Source organism: Octodon degus, unplaced genomic scaffold, assembly GCF_000260255.1.
Source record: "Octodon degus isolate 3935 unplaced genomic scaffold, OctDeg1.0 scaffold00071, whole genome shotgun sequence".
Lineage (NCBI taxonomy): Eukaryota > Metazoa > Chordata > Mammalia > Rodentia > Octodontidae > Octodon > Octodon degus.
Window position 1 is genome coordinate 11034380 of NW_004524647.1, and position 19253 is coordinate 11053632.

Consider the following 19253-nt stretch of genomic DNA (forward strand, 5'->3'; position numbering starts at 1 on the left):
GAGAAAAGACACCAAAGTCCCAGTTCACAATGGATAAATTGACTTGGATGCCTGCCAGAGAAAGGGAAGGGTGCATACACCCCTCACCTAAATGTCCCCACAATTTGATAATTCACCCCACACAGTCATAAGGAAAAACTGAGATTTAAAAAAAAAAAATACATCATGTGATCAAAACATACAATGAGTGATCAAAATACCTTAAAAGGTATTGCAGTAAACACTACATCGCAGAAGAGTCCCCTGCTTCGAACACCCTTGTGCCATCACTCTTGCCACTTTCTGAAGCAGCTCTGAAAGGCCTCCCTCCATGAGATGGGAGCACAGACCGCTGCTGCCGAGGGTCACCCCCCAGACAGCAGGCTTGTGAAACACTATGCTACGTGTGTCGTCATCCACCTTCTCCACTGGGCCTGGCACTGCAACTTGTGGCTTTTCTTTAAAGTCAAAGTGACAGTGAGGGGTAATGAATGTTTTGACTGATTCAGGATATCAAGGCAGCCAGGACGGTGCAACTGAACGCACCGGCAACCGGAACTGCTTCAGAAGATGGCAAGAATGGTGGGATAGTGTGCTCCAAGTGAGAGTGGGTGTTCTGAGGGGGATTAATGGCCATGAGTCCTTTACAGAAAGTTTTTTTAATTCACCATATTTTTCTGTCACACCTCATAACCTCCTGTAGTTTCTAAACTTTTGCTCAAGGTCCAGTCTCTAACCCTCCAGCATGTGTCGAGGGCCTGCCCAGAGTTCACCACGTGTCATTTTCATACTCAGATGTGAGCTCTCTGCTTGCTTTAGCTGTTTACTTCACAAGAACAAAGTCTTCATTTCCTGAGTAAGGATGTCATAAAAAATAAATTGAAGTTATATTTAGATATTTTTTGAAGGAAGTCTTTAAAACTACATGTTTTGTCCTTATAGAGTCCTTAAATAATTATGTTTTTCTTTCAAAGGAAAAAAAGGCTGCTTCATGAAAAGTTACAAGAGAATCAGCTACTTTGCTGTGTTAGAATCCTTCTATGCACGATTCACAAGCTTTGGAGGGTGGGCATACAAAGCATCACCTGGTTCCAAACAAGCGGAAGAGAGGAGAATGGACTCAGAAGTGCCACACAAATACGTACCAGTCTCTGCAACAGCCTCAGCTGCCTTGGGACCCTGACTCCAGCCTGCAAGAGAAGAGACGTGACATTGGCTTGAGGGGCAGGCTACACGACTTCTGCAGGGAGGTTAAAATGCATTCATTCCAGTTCATCAAAAGAACTATTCATCCTGAAAAGTAGCTTCCATTTTTTAGTGTAGAGTTGGCTTCCACTCCAGAATTTGAATCCGTCTCTCTCAGACGAGGTTTAACCTTGACCCAAGAGGTCATTCTACCTTGTCATGATTTCTTTTAAATCTGTAGGAGGGGTCTACATGAAATGGCAAGAACAGACAATTAGGATATTTACACTGTTTCATTTTAGTTTTGGGTTTGACATTAAGCTTCTCACTGTTACGCACATAAAGCGTGGATATATGGCTATGTATGTACATATCTTCTATAAAGATGCATAAAACCATAAGTAAAACCACAATAATAATCAACAAGCCCTTGAGACTGATTAAAAATTTTAGCCAATTGTACATTCCTCATGATAAATCCCCATGTAGATAACACAAGCACAAATGATTACCATTATGAGTGATATGTTTTCCCTTCTGGAGGCCAGTTTGATGATGTAAATGAGAAACTTGAAAAATATGCTCAGACTTTATGGATATTTTAAACAACTTTATGAGATATAACTGACATACAATACAATTTATTCATTTTGTTCACAAGAAAATGTTTTTACACACAGCTGAATATCTACCACCATAGCAGATTCGAGCATTCTAATTATCCTGCAAAGTAGCATGTACCCTCCCCCATCACTTCTCTGTCTCCCCTTCTCCCCATTCCTAGGCAACCACTCATCCATTTTGTCTGTGTGGATTCACCCATCTTGGCCACTTCAGATGAGCGGAATCACACCGTATGTAGAGTTCTGCGTTTGGCCTTTCTTCCTTAGCATAATGTTTGTCTGTATTGAGGGATCGGCACTGTGTTCTTCTCACGGCAGGATAACATCCTTTGTGACTGTGTGCTGATTGTCTGCCCAGTGGCTGATGCTCCTTTAGATTGTGTCTACCTTTTAGCTACATGAATAATTCAGAACTTAAAAAGCACTGAAGGAACATTCACATCAATTCTTTGCACTGGACAAATGTTATTTTTCTCAGAAGGGAATTACTAGGTCATATGGTTAATTAAACTTTTTAAGACATTGACAAACTGTTTTCCAAAGTAGCTAGAGTATTTTATATTACACCTGTATTCATGGCTTTTAATTTAAAATTCTACTCATAGCAAATTTAATATAATACTTAAAAGTACCATAAAGGAGTAAATCAGAAGAAAAAAATTAATGTACAGGATAATTCTTTGCAACTTCAAACAATTTTTCATAATTAGAAATTGCATAAAATACCCCTTAAAAGTGGTTTGCCCCGGCGTGCCATGCCCAGTGATTGAGACTGGTCATGGTGGTGCGCACCTGTAATCTCAGCACTTAGAAGGCTGAAAACAGGAAAAACACTACAAGTTCAATCTACATAGTGAGATCCTGTAGAACCTGTTCTAAATACATTTTTTTAAAAAAGTGGTTTGGTTAAATATATCATGAGACACTGATTAATTACCACACAGCTCTTGAAGATAATGATGTGGATGTGTATTTACTGACATCAACACATGCTGGTGTTCCTGGGCTTCAACACTGTTCACCAAATATTTTTCTAGTTCCCTGCTAGCATTACCTCCGTGAGTACGTGGGACCATATGCTATTCTAGCCAATAATGTAAATAACATCTGTCACTTCTGGGCAAGTACTAAAATACAGATGTTTGATTCTGCAGAACAGCCTCCTCCCCCTGGTACAGCAATTAGCAGCGTCTGGAGTGGTACCTGTTCCATCGAGCCAAAGTTCACAAGTGATCACGAAGCACACACTGTCCCATCGCCAGCCCAAAATGGACAACTTATATGAGCAAGAAGCCAATATTTGTTGTTTACAATACAGAAATTGGAGATTGCATGTTACCAGGTGTAACCTAGCTTATCCTGGCAGATAGAATCAAAATAGATTTTTAAATATTAAACAACAAGGCACTATATTTAGAATCATTTTCAGTGTGTATGTTTCTATATGTAGCAGGTGCACCAAAATGCAAAGGGCCGTTACTTTCAGATGGGTGAATTGCTTCTCTTTACACTTTTCTATATTCAATTTTTGACAAATTACCATACATTATTTCTATAATTGAATAAATAATAAAGATATTTACATTTTTTTAACTGAAAGTATAACAGATACTGTTTTAATCTCATTCTCTTTAATCTCTCAAATATATACATATTTACATATCTACAAATGTATATTTGCATGAATATAAATAAACATAATATACTTGTATAAATACAGAAATACTAGTATATTTGCATATGGAAATTAACACTATAAGCCATGACATAGCTTCCTACTTAACAGCACAAAAATAAAAATAGTGCAGGATTAGTTTGACAACCATCCTGATTGCAAATGGAAGCCAAACAGTTTCTGAGGTGATGCTATTGTCTGCCTTCTAACAGGAGCTGAGGCGTGTGGAAAACAACCAGAGGGCCACAGCAAGGACCCTAGGTGAGTCCTTCACCAGCTCTGCAGGCCCACAGCAGGTCTTGCCCTTCCTAAAATTGTGGAATAGGCTGGGGAGCACTTAAAATAACTATGGTTGGAAGGAGAGCCAAGCCTCTCCCAGGTATTAGATTCTCTGTGTGACCTACAAGATTTTCTTTGAAGTTTCCTCTTTTGTAAAATAGGTTTCCAAGAAAACAAGCAAGCCTTAAGGAGAACAGAAGAAGTTGGCTTTCCATTTCTGAGATGACTATCTGCTGTCTCAGGGGGTCTCTATGGCTGCACTTCAATGCAAGTTTAAACTCAGGCTGACCCAGAATCAAAACATCCCAGTAGAGACAAATTCCTGGTGCCAGCTAGGATTGGAGGTGGAAATGAGACCAATGTCATCATTGCTGGTTTTGGTTAGGAATTCCTGATTTTTTTTTATTTAGTATTTTTACATTGTGTTACAAGAATACCAGGGTGAAATTCAAAGACCCAATCCAAAAATGGGTACTTCTCAGATAAAGAAATACAAATGGCAAATAAATAAATGAAAAAATGTTCAGTGTCATTAGTCATTTGAGAGATACAAATTAAAACAACGCTGAGATCCAATCTCACCCCAGAAAGAATGGCTGTCATCCAGAAGCCAACCAATAACAAATGCTGGAGGGGCTGTGGAGGAAAAGGAACACTTCTCCACTGTTAGTAGGAGTGCAGACTGGTGCAACCACTGTGGAGATTCCTCAAAAACTAGGATTAGAGGTCTCATTTGACCCAGCTATTCCCCTTTTGGATATCTTCACAGAAGAATAAAAAACTCATACCACAAAGATATATGTGCACCCGTGTTTACAGCAGTACATTTTGTCATAGCTAAATCTTGGAAACAACCCAAATGCCCATCGACTGAGGAACAGATATAAAAGATGTGGTCTTTTTATATGATGGAATACTACTTAGCCACAAAGAAATATAAACTAGTGACTTTTATAGGTAAATGGATGGAACTCGAGACCATTCTCATAAGTGAAATAAATTAGACTCACATGTATAAATATCGTATTGTCTCCCTGGTATGAGAAGCTGAAAGAGTAAATAAGGTCCAAAATGTACAATAGATATTGTGAAGTGGGAAGAAATTGTTCAGAAAACAAAAGGAACTAGAATGAGGGTAAAGGTGAAAGGAAGGAAGGGAAAAGGAAAAATACAAGATGGTTATACTACTGGTTTACCTTACTTGATTGAAAATAACAGTTTGTACTAATATAATTTGGAGAATCTTTTATGCCCATATTTTGTACTCTAATTAAAGATAATAATAATACTCAATGTATTAACTATTGTTATTCTCCTATTATTTTGTAATAAAATTTTGTTTTACTTTTTTTCCCATAAAATAAAAAGAAAGAAAATAAAGAATCTAGGGATGGAAATTAGGGACAGAGAGCTAACTAGCTCCCAGTTTCACAGGGGTATTATTAACCTTTAGTTACTGCAGGCCAATCAGGTCTGCCATCTCTCAAATGGGTGCAGAGTGCAGGCTAAATAAAAAGAGACAAATGGAATGATTTCAGGGCTCCAGGTGAAGCCCCTAGACACCTAATCTCCTTTAGTGAGAAAGCAGCCCAAGAAAGCTCTGCCTCCAAAAATGTAAACTATTTCTTATTGCAAGTAGATAGTTAAATGCACTATAGATTTGTTTTAAGTGGGTGTGAAAAGATAGTAGACATAAAAAGAAAATGCCATGATCTCTTCCACCAAGGACCATACTATCTAACTTACAGAGAAAAATTAAAGAAACATCCTCATGAGAACATAACGTGAAGGTGGGCGCCCATGGGGCTGCTCTGCCTTGCTCCTCTCCCATCGTAGGCTGCCTCACCGCAGCTTATCAGCAACAGGGCCCAGATCATGGGCTGGACCCTCGGAGGCCCTGAGCCAAATTAATCTTTTCTCATTATAAGTTGGTCACCTCAGTTAGTTGTTATAGTAACACAATGTTGAACAGCACAGTCCATCAGTGGGAAAGAATGTGAGAAGGGACAGGAGGGACAAAGCATAATCCCGTGGTGTATCAACTCCCTTGGGTCTGGATGACTGACTGACCCAAGCTGACCGGTAAGAAAACAAAAAGGAGGTCTGTATTCTCCTCTCTCTAAGAAATAAATCCAGTACAAGCTACAACCCGTTGTGCTCTATTGCCAGCTCTATGGCTGCAGATGAACTTGAGGACTTGATCAACCAGCTAGCATTCATTTTTCTGAGGACTTTATAAAATACCACAACTAAGCAGACTATTACCCCAGAGATCTGCTACAGAACCAGGAACAAAACCAAGGCCAGCTGCTGGAAACTCGCATGAGCTGCCACTTACCACCAAGTGTGAAAGTGTGGATCTGGGAGTATTTCCGCGTGGCTGGTTCTGTACCATCTGCCCCAAACTGACCTTCTTTGGGTGCAGTTGTTCAGCTACTAACCACTTGTAAATTGGGGTACCTTACTATAACTTTAGTGATGGAAGAAGCTTCAGGTTTGAGTCAAAAATTTAAATAACTTTCAGGAAGATTTGGAGCCAAAAAAAAGTCAACTGGCTGTAAGGTAAGTCACCTGGTTTTCTTTCTTTACCTGTGAAAAATACAGGAAATAAGCCCTACTCATGGGAAAATAATGAGTTGTTCAGTATGTACACATCCTCCCACAGAAGAAAAACTAAGTTTTTTTATAGTCCTTTTCCAGGTCCGTCTTGCTGAGCCTTGGATGCAGGAGCATTGCAGGCATTCCTGACCACAACCCTAACAACACCGAATCAGGTCTTCTTGAATCTGAGCCCCAGTCCTTCGAGAAGACGACTAGCTAAGAGCACAAGACACATACAGTTCATCACCCAGTCTTCATCATGCCCCGCCCTCTTTTCCTGCCCCCAGAAACAAGCCATGGCTGGTTTGGGAGTGAGCGAATCTCTGGAATCTCTCACACAACACCCTCCTTCCCCTTCCACTTCTACAATTCTTTTTCTGCAATCGTGTCTCTGCACATAAGGGAAGCATTACTAAGAGGCTTGAAGCTCACAAAAAAAAATCTTTTACAGACTTTATTTTGTAGAGTTAAAAAAATGTTTCAGCTATCTACTTTCCCCCCAAATGTAAAGACAAGGTTATGGGTGAGAATTCGGAATACATGGTAAGTACGGGAAACTTCTAGTTCTCAGAATTGGAAATGTATCACCATGATAGATGCTTGCGTTAGGACCAACATGTGTTGAACGACTGTCTATGTGCCAGGAACTGCAAATTAAAATCACATTTAAACAAATTATGTTATAAATATGAAAGTAGCTTGCTATTAGTGGATTTATTGAGAGCTCCAGCTTTAGCTGTCAACACAGTCGGGCTCTAATCCAGCTCTGCACGTAGTAGCCGAGGTATGTCACTTCTGGACAAGTTCCCTGGCTGTCTTCTATAAAGCAGATACACTGAGACCTTGGAGTGGTTCTTGGAGATTTCATGAGGCTGTATGTAAATAGTAAAAACAAAACAACAAATCATGCCTTCCCTCTTCTTATATGCTAATGTTTCACCTGAAGTGACTTACTCAGTTCTCACCACAACCATAAAGAAGATCTAATGGGTTTACTATTTTTATCTAATTTTTAAATTATTATTTTTAGCAGCACTAAAGACAGAATGCAGGATCTCACACATGCTAGGTGAACAATATTTAATATTGCATTATGATTGAGATATTTAGTGGACTGGCTGGGGAGATAGCTCAGCGGCATAAGTGCCTGGCAAGTGCAGTGTCCTGGGTTCAATCCTCATAACCAAAATAAAAGAAGGAAAGAAATTTAGTAGACTGTAAGTTTGAGGTCCTCTCACTTGTAACAGGCATCTAACATTGAGTGATATCTTTAGTATTTGTCAGGCTAATAAAATATGTGATCTGGGGCTGGGAATTTAGCTCAGTAGCATAAGCATCTGCCTAGTAAGCAGAAGGTCCCAAGTTTGATCCTCAGTACCGGAGAAAAAAAGTGACCTGCTGTACTTTATCATTTTAAATAAATGGCCACTTACGCACCTAATTCTATAGTTGTAATTTAATATTCTTTCTCTTAAAGGCCATAAAATGGTGCAAATTTTACTTTCTTTTCCAATCTTAGAGCCATGTTCCTTATGTGTTAGGAGCAACATCCAATAGGGTGACACACAGTGACACCTATCCTGGAAGGGGCAGTGCCCAGATCTAAGCCCACGCAGGTGGCTTGAGATGGAGTGCTTCCAACTATAATATTTAATTGCTTCTGACTTATTTTACATAGGTCTCCCTGGCCCACTAGACACTCAATAACTATTAGCTATTAGTATTTCATAAATTTAAAACTGCTTTTGTAATATAATAGGACTACAGCCCTATCATATTTACATTATCATATTTTTTAAAATGTATTTGGTACAGGGTATACTGGGTCCCACTACATTGATCAATCTCATAGTGGTTCTCCTGTTTTCAGCCTCCCAAGCGCTGATTACACCCCAGCATAATGGCGCACCCCATCATGCCAGTCTCAGTTGCTATCTCAGTGGGCCCACGGGTGGGGCCGGCACGGCACATGAGGGATCAAACCCTGGCCGCTGGGCTCTGCCTAAGCAGGCATATTAGTCTGCTGAGCTATCTATCTGGCCGACCCTCCACATAAACTTTAAAGTTGCAAAACAGACATTCAGCATATTGTACCAGACTGATTTTATACAAGAAAACTCCTTTCTAACATTAATTTCCTAAAAGATTCTTTAGGTTTTTTTTTAAGAGTATTGAAATTGAGGGGCCGGGGAGATGGCTCAGTGGAATAAGTGCTTCCATGGCAAGTGCAAGGGCCTGAGTTCAATCCCCAGTTCCACAAAAAAAAAAAAAAAAAAGTATTGAAATTGAACCTAGGGCCTTTACACTTTGCTGCATCCCTGTCCTTATTGCTTTGGGAGTCTTTGTTTTGAGGCAGAGTCCCAAAAGGTTTCTGTTACCCAGGCTGGCCTCAGACTTGGCAATCCTTGTGCCTCAGCCTCCCAGGATGCTGGATTTATAGGTATAACAGGTTCTTTTAGTCATATTCAAGGTCCTAGGATCATCTGGTTCAGAATCATTTGTCCCCTATCTTGTCCCTCTAAACCTAATGGGTCTACATTAATGATGCTTAACGAAGTCCCCAAGTGACTTTTTCGCACTCAGAAGGTTGGAAACCATCATGTTTTACTAGTCACTCCTTTATGGGTAGCATAGTTTACAGATGGAGTGGAAAGTGAGGGGTAAAGAGAGGAATTTGAACCTAAAGAGTTGCTAGTGCTTTTACTTTTACCTTTAATAAAGTGATGGACAAACAAGAGTTGCAATATAAGTTAGTAGACACATTTGACTACATTAAAGTTTAAAGTTTGCCGCAAATTTAAATATTCTGGGGCCAGTGAGATAGCTCAGTAGACTGACTGCCTGCTTAGGCAAGCACAGGGACAGAGGTTCGATCCCCAGCACCACATGCCACCCCACCCCACCTCCAGGTGTGCTCAGCCAGCCACTGAGACCAGGCGTGGTGGTGTCCGCCTGTAATGCCAGCACTGGGGAAGCTGAAAACAGGACGATCACTATGAGTTCAAGCTGCACAATGAGACCCTGTACCAAATGCATTACAAAAAAAAAAAAAAAAAAAAAAAAAAAAAGAATTTAAATATTCTGTTGAAAACTAAGTTTATATATCATTTTGAAGTCCATAATTCTTAAGAGCAGAACACTCCAAAATTGTGTCCGAAAATTTAAGTATATTGATGCTTTCTCTGTTTAAAATCTTTTTATTTTTCTCTGAGACAGGATCTTGCTTTGTATTTCAGGCTGGCCTTGAACTCACTATGTAGCCCAGGCTAGCCTCAAACTCATGTCAATCCTGTTTCAGCCTCCTCAGCACTAGGGCTGCAGCTGTGCACCACCATACCTGTTTAAAATTCTTTTTATTAAGTAATCTTCTCATCCTCATTCTGACGTAGAGGCTCAGAACTATTAAGTAACTATCCAGCAAGCACTTAGCCAGGACTTGAACCTGGGAGGTCTGGTGCTAGAACCTGTCACTTAAACCTTCACACACACACACACACACACACACACACACACACACACACGGTAATTTTTTTTAAGTATGGTTCACAGGTAAAACAGCAAATTTTCTTTATAATTTAGAAGTTTATATTTTGAATTTTTTATTTTGATTGGTACCTGTTTGCAGCATATAATGATTACATTCACTGTGGGGATTTGGTACAAGTACATAACACATTTTAATGGTTTTTATTACTTTCTTTTCTCAACTTTACATTTTAGCACTTTTTCCTCTGACTTTGTCATCTTCAAGACAAATATTAGCTATGCGTTAAGAAATGCAGTGCATGAAGTCAGCAAAATGGACTAAATCCACATTTTTCCAGGAGGGAGATTTAGAGTGTGAGGCCTGCTTGGACGTGAGGGCGTCAGGGCTCTGTGGGTCCTCCGGTTCACAAATAGGATCTTTGTTGCAGTCCCTCCCACGCGCTCCTCCCTCCACCTCTCAAAAAACTTTCAAGATCTTTACCCTGAATTCCTTCCCTCTGTACATCTGCCGCTCAAACCCAACAGCTGGTAAGAGCTGACACTCTCGCAGCTCCAAAGCCTGTTCTGAGCGCCTGAGCACATTGATTCCTTCAGTCCTCACAGCTGGATTAGTTTTCTGCATTGACAGAAGAAACTGAGGCAACAAATCACCAGCCAAGGTCATGAGAGATTAAGGGACAGAACGAGGATTCAATCATATGCAGCCGAGCGCATGCCCTTAAGCCTGCACTGAAATACCCTGCGTTTTACCACCCTGTGAACCCGTTCCTTGCACAAGCCAGCCCAGTCCTTTGGGGCAAGTGCAGAAGAAACTGCGTTCCCTGCTTTGGCCAGGAGGGAAGGAAGGCTGGGAGAGATAAAGGGCTCGCCCTGGCCACACAATCGGAAAGGGCAGGATGGGCACGGGTGGTCCCAAGCCTACCTTTCCCCACTCCACCACAAAAGCCTCTTGGGACTTCTGTTGATTGCTTCCCAGGACAAGCCCTAGAGGGAATCACCACCGCTGCACTTCAAAAACCAGAGCCCCCTCGGGACAGCCGGAAGATAACTTTCCAAGTTGGGGCAGATTTCATCTTCCAGATCTGCTGTTCAAAACCAACCTGTCTATATCTTCCTTTCATCTTGCAAAAGCGAGTATTAAGCCAGGTCATTTAAAAGATGTGTCTGCACAGCGCTGCCCACTACGCCAGCTACTTGCCATACAAGGCCTCGGGGAGATCACACCAACGGTGCAGGGCGAACCTGCGCTACACTCTTCAGAGAACCTCCCCAGTCTTCTCACACGCTTCACGTTCACCTGTAAGGTTCTGCCCACAAAATCCCAAACTCTGACAAATGTACAGACTGTCAACTAAAGAACCTGAGATGCTTTGGCAGTTGGTACTGGGGCGGACCAGGCCACCATGAAACCGCTGACCCACGGAAAGCTGTGTGCTCCCCATTTGCAGGTGGGACACCAGAGGCTCCCAGGAGTTGGTGACTTTTCCCAGCTTGTCTCTGCTTCCTGAATCTGCAGTAGTAACCACAAAGTGTCTCACAGACCCAGAAAGCTTGGTGTTAACTTGTTTGGGAGGAAAACGGGTCCTCTCTCAGAACTAAACAAGAAAGACTTTCAGGCGGGACACCTGGCGCGGGGCAGAGGTGACCCACAAGTGGGCAGCAGACAGACAAGCTCAGGGACAGAAGGCTGCGGGGCAGAGACGATGGGAAAGGAGAGGGAGGTGATGCCTCCTTTCTGGCGCCTGACCGGACTGAGGGAGCCTGCCCAAAAGCCACGCGGGCCTAGGAGGCGGAGGGAAGGGATGGCACCCGCGCCGGACCCGGCTCCCTGCCGCTCTCGCACTTACTTGCTCTGAAGCGCCACCCCAGCTCCATGCCTCTTCCTGCCACCCGGTGCAGAGAGGCAGCCCCAAGCACAGCCCCAGGAGCAGAAGCATGATGGGGCCGGGGCTCCGTGACCGCAGTGGGACCCAGCGGGACATGCAGGAGCTCCGGGACTGGAGGCTGCAGGGCTGAGCCCCGCCCCGCCTGCTCCGCCCGCTGGGCCTTTCCCAGGCCCCGCCCTTCCCAGGCGGCGGCCCTCCTACCCCGTGCCCCCCTCCCCCCGCCCCCCACACCTCCAAGCCTCGCCTACCACTCCAAGGTCCCGGGATCCCCGCTAACCCCAGGGAAAGAAGAACCACTTTTCACTGGGACCTGGCAGCCACCTCTGTTCGTCCGCCCTACCCCGCACCCCACCCCACCCCACCCCACCCCCATCCTCTGTCCAGTCCTCGCACCCTTTGCCTTGTAACATGTTAAGAACCATACTCTTCTGTCGACCCTCCTCCATCTCCACCTGCCGCCCCCCCCCTCCTTTTTTCGTTCCTGTAAAGTCCAGGACAAGGACACAAGAAGGGACAGTCTGCCCCCTTCACCCGTTACCCTAAAGTCAAGCTGGCTCAGCCTCTGTCCCACTGCAGCACACGTGCTCCTTTCCATCACTGCCAATGCCTAGGCGTAGAGATGAAGGGTTCTAATTCGTCCACGCAGGCTGCCGATGCGGTCCTCTGTGCTGTTCTGGAACACCGGGACAGGACAGAGAAAGGCAGAACGGGCGCTGCATGATAGTGATTCTGTTCCTCGTGGTTAACCTGTATTTTGGTTATAAGCTGTTTGTGATGTTTCCTCCGTGGCATCGGAAGAATTTCCCACCAGCCATCTCTACCTGGCCTTGCAGAGTCTGGGGTGGCCTTTTTATCTGGAAGTCAGATAATGTAGATGGGTCTGCTGATGTCTTCTGCCAAAGGGCAATTGCCTCAAAATCACTTTCTATGTTTCTGTGACAATTCCATCTAAGTAGCCCCAGTAGGTAAGAAGAGGGAAACACTATCACTTCCATTCTGGCCACTAATTGGTGGCCATTAAATGGCATTCACAGGGACTATGGAAAGTGTGTCTAAGAGAGGAAATCAGATCATGAAGCTGAATCAACAGTATGACCGTATTTAGGTAACATGGATACACACAGATGGAAGAAGCATGAAAACTGACAGCACTGGGTGTGCTCATTTGAAATGAAGTCACAACAAACAAACTCAATGCTTCTGTAAAACAAATGAAAGAAAATCTTTATCATTAGCAGACAATCCTCTAACAGGCTCAACACTGACTGATTTAAAAGCACACAACCCACAAGGAGAAAAGCAGCTGGTCCAGTGTGACAAAACACATATGTATGCACACTGTGTCCCCATTTTTTATTAAGGAAGACAATCCCAAATCTTCTGAAATAAGTTTGCCTCTTTTGCCCCCAAGGGAAAAATAACAATTTGTGAACTCAGAGTTGCATTGCACAAAGCCATGTTATTTGCAAAGGAGCAGTAACGTGCCTATAGTTCCAGGGCTCCCATCTGGATCTGCTTCCACCCCGCCCTGCTGGGCGCTGAGAGGCAGTGCGCCCAACTGCATTTGCACCCACATCAGCTCTTTTTCCAGATTTGTGTGGACTGGGTTTTGCAGCAGCCACATTAGGAAATGAAAGTTTTATTTCCTTCATCTTGGGAGATCCTGACTCTGCTCTGGAATGTGGTAGGGAAGAAGAGGGCCGGGTGAGAGCTCAGCCTTGGCTCCCAAGCAGCTGTGTGACTCGGCAGAGTCTCTGAACTTCCAGTTACAAACCACAGGAGCAGTCAGAGCACAAACAACAGATGCTCTGGGGCGTGTCACGTTGCCAGTTTGTTTTTGTTGTTGTTGATGTTGTCATTGTTGTTTGGCACCAAGAGGAGTGGAACTCACAACCTCATGCTAACGAGGCCGGCACTGTGCCCCTGAGCTATGTGTTGGCTGCTGTGCTCTGTGCTTGTGTCCTGGGCACATGGTGCGGGCTAGCTGGGGGAGCTGTGCAGGTCGGCAGCCTGGGTGTGTCACATGAACTTTCAACTTCATGAGATTTCCAACTTCTGGCAGCATGATGATCAAAAGGTAGCCCCACTTCAAGCCCAGGACTAGCTGTATTTTCAATCTGTAAGAGTCTAGCATTCTATTTAATTTTTTCGAAGGAATGTAATTTTTATTTGCAGATAACACAGCAATCCGCACTAACCGCTGAGCATTTTTGACCCGGCACTCATCTAAGCCTAATTATTCTCTAGTTTTTGATTTTTATTAGTTCATGAGCACACAATATTTACATTTCTTGTGCAGAGTTGGTGCATGTGTATAATATATTGTCATTTCTTTTTTGTCCCTGTCCCCTTCCCCCAAGCTCATCATTTAATTTCCATTTGAGAAAGATCTATCTCCTTCCCATTTGAAAAAAAAAAATCTCTTATTTTGCTCTTTAGTTATAGTTTGGGTTTTTCATACACGAGAATCCATGAAATATATAAACTTGTGTGTCTGATTTATTTCATCTAACATTACGGTCTTGAGGTGCATCCATTTTCCCACAAATGACCAGAGTTTATCTTTCTTTTTGCAGAATAGTACTCCACTGTGTGTAAATACCACATTTTTTATCCATTCATCTGTTGATCAACATGTAGGCTGGTTCCCAGATTCATTATTCTAAATTGTTCTGCTCTAAACATGAGTATGCATCTATCACTGCAATAATATGTATATAACTCTTTTGAGCAGATACCTAGAAGGTTAGAATAGCTAAGTCAAATGGAATTTCTAATTAATTTATTGAGGAATCTTTCCCACTGGTTGTACCAATTTGCACTGACCCAAACAGTGAAGAAAACTTCCTTTTTCCCAGCAGCCTCACCAGTATTTGTTATTGTTTGATTTTTTGGTCATAGCCCTTATCTCTGGGGTAAGATATACTAATCTACTATTCTATGTGACACTGGAGAACTGGTTTAAAAGTTAGATAGGTATAATAAAATAAAGGAGATTGTTTAAAAGTTACATAGGTATAATAAAATAAGACCTAGTGAATGTTTTTTAAGACTAGGCAAGGACAGGCAACAATTTACATTGACTTTCCACATAAGAGTGATACAATGAATTGCCCCCAAAGGGGTTATATTAAAATGAGGGCGAAGGCGCCTCTGCACACATTTGTCCTTAGTACTGTGTTTCTTCCTTTACTGCCAGTTGGACCTGCTTTCCTAGTTTAAGATTGCTGAGCACACAGCATCTCCAGGATAGAAAGACCAGGAAGCGCATCTGGCCCAGTTCTGAGTCTTCTAAGTCATCCCCTGAAGGGGTTTGCCCAGGACCGCACACCTGTTGGTGACAAATCCCAAGTGAGGACCTGAATCCAGGACCAGCAGCCAGGGCTTATCCTGCAGCAGTGAGCAGCGGGGGAGCTGTCAGGCCAGGCAGTGGGGATGCCCTGTCCTGTTTGCGGAAGATGGATTCCCTGGTAACTGGCAGGGAATCCAGGTTGGCACAGGTAAGGGCTTTATTCTCATGCTCAAGATCTCCACCTCATGGGCCCAAAGTGAGGCATAAGCTTGCTGCAAGCTGAAGAGCTGAAAGCCAACTATGTATTTGTTTTCCTTTCTTTCATCTTGAATCTACACCCTGCCACCACCTAGTTCCTGTACCTGAGATAGGAACTGTATCAGTTGGATTTGGGCCATAGCCTGTCCTCTGGGCTCACTGTGGCAGTTTTGTCCTCTTTTTGAGAGCCCTGAGCTACTGTTCTCTTCTGGATCAGCTCATTCCCCCCACCCCGGAGTGTGGACCTTTGTTAAAAAATTCATTACGTGGTCTTGTGTTTATTTCTTTTGAGTCCTAACAACTCTGCCCAACTGTGACAGTCCTTTATGAACTTGGAATTGTTTTTCCTCTATCAGAGTGGCTGGAAAGGAACTGAGTTCCTTCTGGCACTGCCCCTTGGTGTCTTGGGGAACTAGTTACAGCCATGTGCAGCCATCTTGCTAGCCACTGAGTTTTAAGCAGCGAGAATACTTGTGGACAGGACACAGAGAGTGCAGTCCGCAAATCGAGGACTGATCATTGGTTGAGCTGATGAACTGCTCGCCAAGTGTCACATTTTATCCTATTTTATTTCAATGATCTGCTGTGATGGTTAGATCTAAGATGTCCCCCAAAGTCTTACGCATCTGGATGGTGATCAGCTCACGGGATGCTGTACTGGTGGATTCATCCATGGAGGACTCCATCCCTGAATACGCTGTTGGAGGAAGGCTCGATTGGGGGGGCTCGCTGGGGACTTGTGTTCCTGGCCTCCACTCCTGCCTTTATCCTGTGCCTCCTGCCTGCTCTGCGTTCAGATACTGTTTTTCTGCCATGGCCCTCTGCCAGCCTGTTTCTGGTGGGCTGAATCCGTGAGCCAAAATTGATCTCTCCTTTTAATTTAGGTGCTACATACCTTGTCTCAGTGAGGGAAGGTGACAAAGACATTTGTTACCATATTTGAGACTCAAACTAGACTCTGATTTCTCCATGGGCAAGGAATGTATTGTACTCATTTTTATAACTGTCACTCATAAAAGAATACAATAGATGTATGGTATGTTTGATGAATGAATGAATGAATGAATGAATGAATGAATGAGTGTGTATCTTCTAGCTGTATGAAGTATAACAGAAGTTTTAGGTGCAGTCCATGACTAGGTGCATTTTCCATTTAGATGTGGAGGCAGAGCTCCACAATGCACATAGTCTGAGTTCAGCTTGACATGCTAAGAAGAGGTTGAGACTGTGATCATGAACCAGAAGGCTTCATGAAGAAGGGAAATTTATCCTTGCATGGATTAGATTTTGAGAGCCAAATGGAGAAGGAAAGCATTAAGGAGGCAGGAGGAGGTGGACACCAGGATGGGAAAGGCTTCAGTACTGGGCAAATGAGCGCAGCAGGGAGGCTTGCCTGTGAGCAGTCACCTGTGGAAACGGTCTGAGCTGAAAGATGGAAGGTGCACCCCAGGGGTCCCCAGAGGACAGCCCCAGACTAAAGCAGACACCTCATGCCCTGTCCGCATCTTGCAAAAAGAAAAATGCTCATTATAATGCAGTTTAATAATTTGTTTTTTACTTTAAGTAGCTGTCCTTCGCTCTTTGCTAGGGATTTTGTTACTCCCCAGAAGGGTGGGAGAATAGAAAGCTGTAATTCCAGGGGAGGAAGCATATACGTTGGGTGGAGGGAGGAAATGGCAAGCCAGGAGCTCAGGGAATCAGGGTAGAAACATGTCTTTGGACAAACCTCCTTGATGGTTTGAAAATCCTGCCCACAAAACCAATATGCCTTATACCAAATACATGGGGATGGCATTATTATAATTTCTGTTGCCCACACTGGTTCTCACTGTCACTCCATAAAGTAATTGACACTAGTACGTATTTTTGTTTTATGAAAAAATAAAAGGGAAGGAGGAAAGGAGAGGAAGGGAAGGGAGGAAGGATGGAGGGAGGAAGGGAAGAAGGGAAGGAAGGAGGTAAGGAAGGAGGGTGGGAGTGAAGAAGGAAGGAGGGAGGAAGAAAGGAAGAAGGAAGGGAGGGAAAGGAAGAAAAGAGAAAAGAAGACAAGGGAAAGGACGAGAAGGGAAGATGTTACGCTTTGTATCTAGGTATTCCCCCAGTCCCACGTGGCCATGGGGAGGCAGTTTCAGAGGTGACTGAATATGGAGTGTGTGTCACTGGGATTGACTTATAGTACTATGCTAGGCTCAAGGGCACTAGGATTAAGAATGTGATTATCGTATCAGTGTACTGATAGGTTTGGTGTAGTTTGTTCTGGATAGGATTAAGGGTGCCCCACTCTGCATGGATACAATATAAGGGCCAGAAACAGGCCTAGAAAACTCTTGTCCCTTGCTTGTTTTGCTACCTTCTGTCCGCCATGAGCTGTTGCCCGTCTGCCATGCCATCCTGCATAGAGCCAGTAGGCTTTGGACTGACACCTCTATAAACTGTGAGCTAAGCAAACCTTTCCTCCTTCAGCTTTGGATGATTGGTATTTTGTCTCAGCAATGAAAAAAGTAACTAAGACAGAAGGGGAGTGGAGAGGAGGGAAGGAGAGGGAGGGGAGGGGAGGGGAGAGGTGGGAAGGGGAGAAGGATGGCAGGGGGAGAGGGGAGGGGAAACAAACAAACAAACAAAAAGCCAAAAAAGCAAAGGCTCAAAGCCAGTGCTGCCCTCTTAGACACTCACTGCCAGTTGCTGTCACTGTCACTCTGTGACTGCCTGTTCTGTAATTCAAAGCTGGCCGAGGGGTCTACAAAGATATTTGTCAGTTAAGCAACAATCTGTCCCTACAGAAATAGTCACTGAACAGCAAAGCAGCTATAGCGCACAGTCAAAAGTCAGTCTTATTTCCTTCTGTGAAGTTGCTCGAGTCACAAGCGGCGGCCCGGGTTTCTGAGATCTCGGAAGACTTGGAAGAGCAAGAGGATTTGCTAAGGCCCTGGAGCAAGAAAGAGGATCGGTTCCACCTGCCTGGGCACCGAGGAGGGACTCCCTACCCTGCTGGCTTCTTGGACTCCATGGTATGAAGACAGAGAAGCCAGAAAACTCTCAAGTCCATTCATGGGGAGTGTTTTCCACCCAAAGAGCTGCCAGCTGTGCTTCAGACATGTTGAGCAATGTCCAGAGAGCTCTCCCCACAGCCACAGGAGTGTCTCTGGGAAGGTTTTGGCTAAGGGAAGGCACTGTTGGTTTTGTGGTTCATGCCAAAGGATATATCATATCACCCTTGATGAAACCAGGCCCTACCACAAGACATCCTGGGTGCTTCAGGCGGGGCGCAGCAGCACAGAGGAGGCCTCTTGCACATGCAACCCCAGCAGCCCATTGGCGCAGACGGGGCCAGGCTTGCTGAGCAACTGTGTCACCCTCTCTCATTTGGTCCCTCCCGGGATCTACTTGCTGAGGTCCCAGTCCCCTGGGCAGAAGACACGTTCCTCTTGCCAATTCAGGAGTAGCTGTCAGTACTAATTTCTTTTGAACAATAAATAATTGTTTTCTTCATCAACTTTGGGTTGTCTTCTCACCTGTCCCCTGGAGTCATTGTGAGCTTGTGATGCCCACAGTGCCTGGAGAGGAAAGGTTTTTTCCTGCAAGCCTCAAGGTTTCCAGCAGCTGTGTGCACTTGCATATGTGTGGGTGCTATGTGAGTGTGTGCTTGTGTGTTTGTGTGTTCATCTGTTTGTGTATTTGCATCCATTTTACATGTGTATTTGTGTGCATATATTTGTGTGGCTATGTTCACCCTTTCCCCTCTCTCTAATAATTATCAATTTTACTTTTGGTCTGACTTGTTGAAACAGGGAATAAAGAAAGCCATTCAATTGGACTGAAACTCACAAGCAATTAGGCATGAGGTACCTAATCAGTTAGGCTGCTTCCTGTGAGTTCTACCACAAGGAGTTACTTTTCAGCATTCTCTGTCTCTGTTTCTCTCTGTCTGTCTCTGTCTCCATCTGTCTCTGTCTCTGTCTGTCTCTCTCTCTCTGTCTCTCTCTCTCTCT

General features: G+C 43.8%; 1 protein-coding gene across 2 annotated transcripts in view; it reads right to left on the minus strand.

Annotated features, from left to right (window-relative positions):
• Positions 1-11827, minus strand: part of Itih5 (inter-alpha-trypsin inhibitor heavy chain family member 5) — a 103672-nt gene extending 91845 nt beyond the window's left edge. For both annotated transcript variants that reach the window (XM_023719756.1, XM_004635318.2), the window contains exons 1-2: positions 11676-11827; positions 1125-1169 (exon numbers count right to left, since the gene is read on the minus strand). In XM_023719756.1, coding sequence (XP_023575524.1) covers positions 1125-1169; positions 11676-11810 — 180 coding nt within the window. In that variant the 5' untranslated portion in view covers positions 11811-11827. The remainder of the gene's footprint in view (positions 1-1124; positions 1170-11675) is intronic.
• Positions 11828-19253: the final 7426 nt, after the last annotated feature.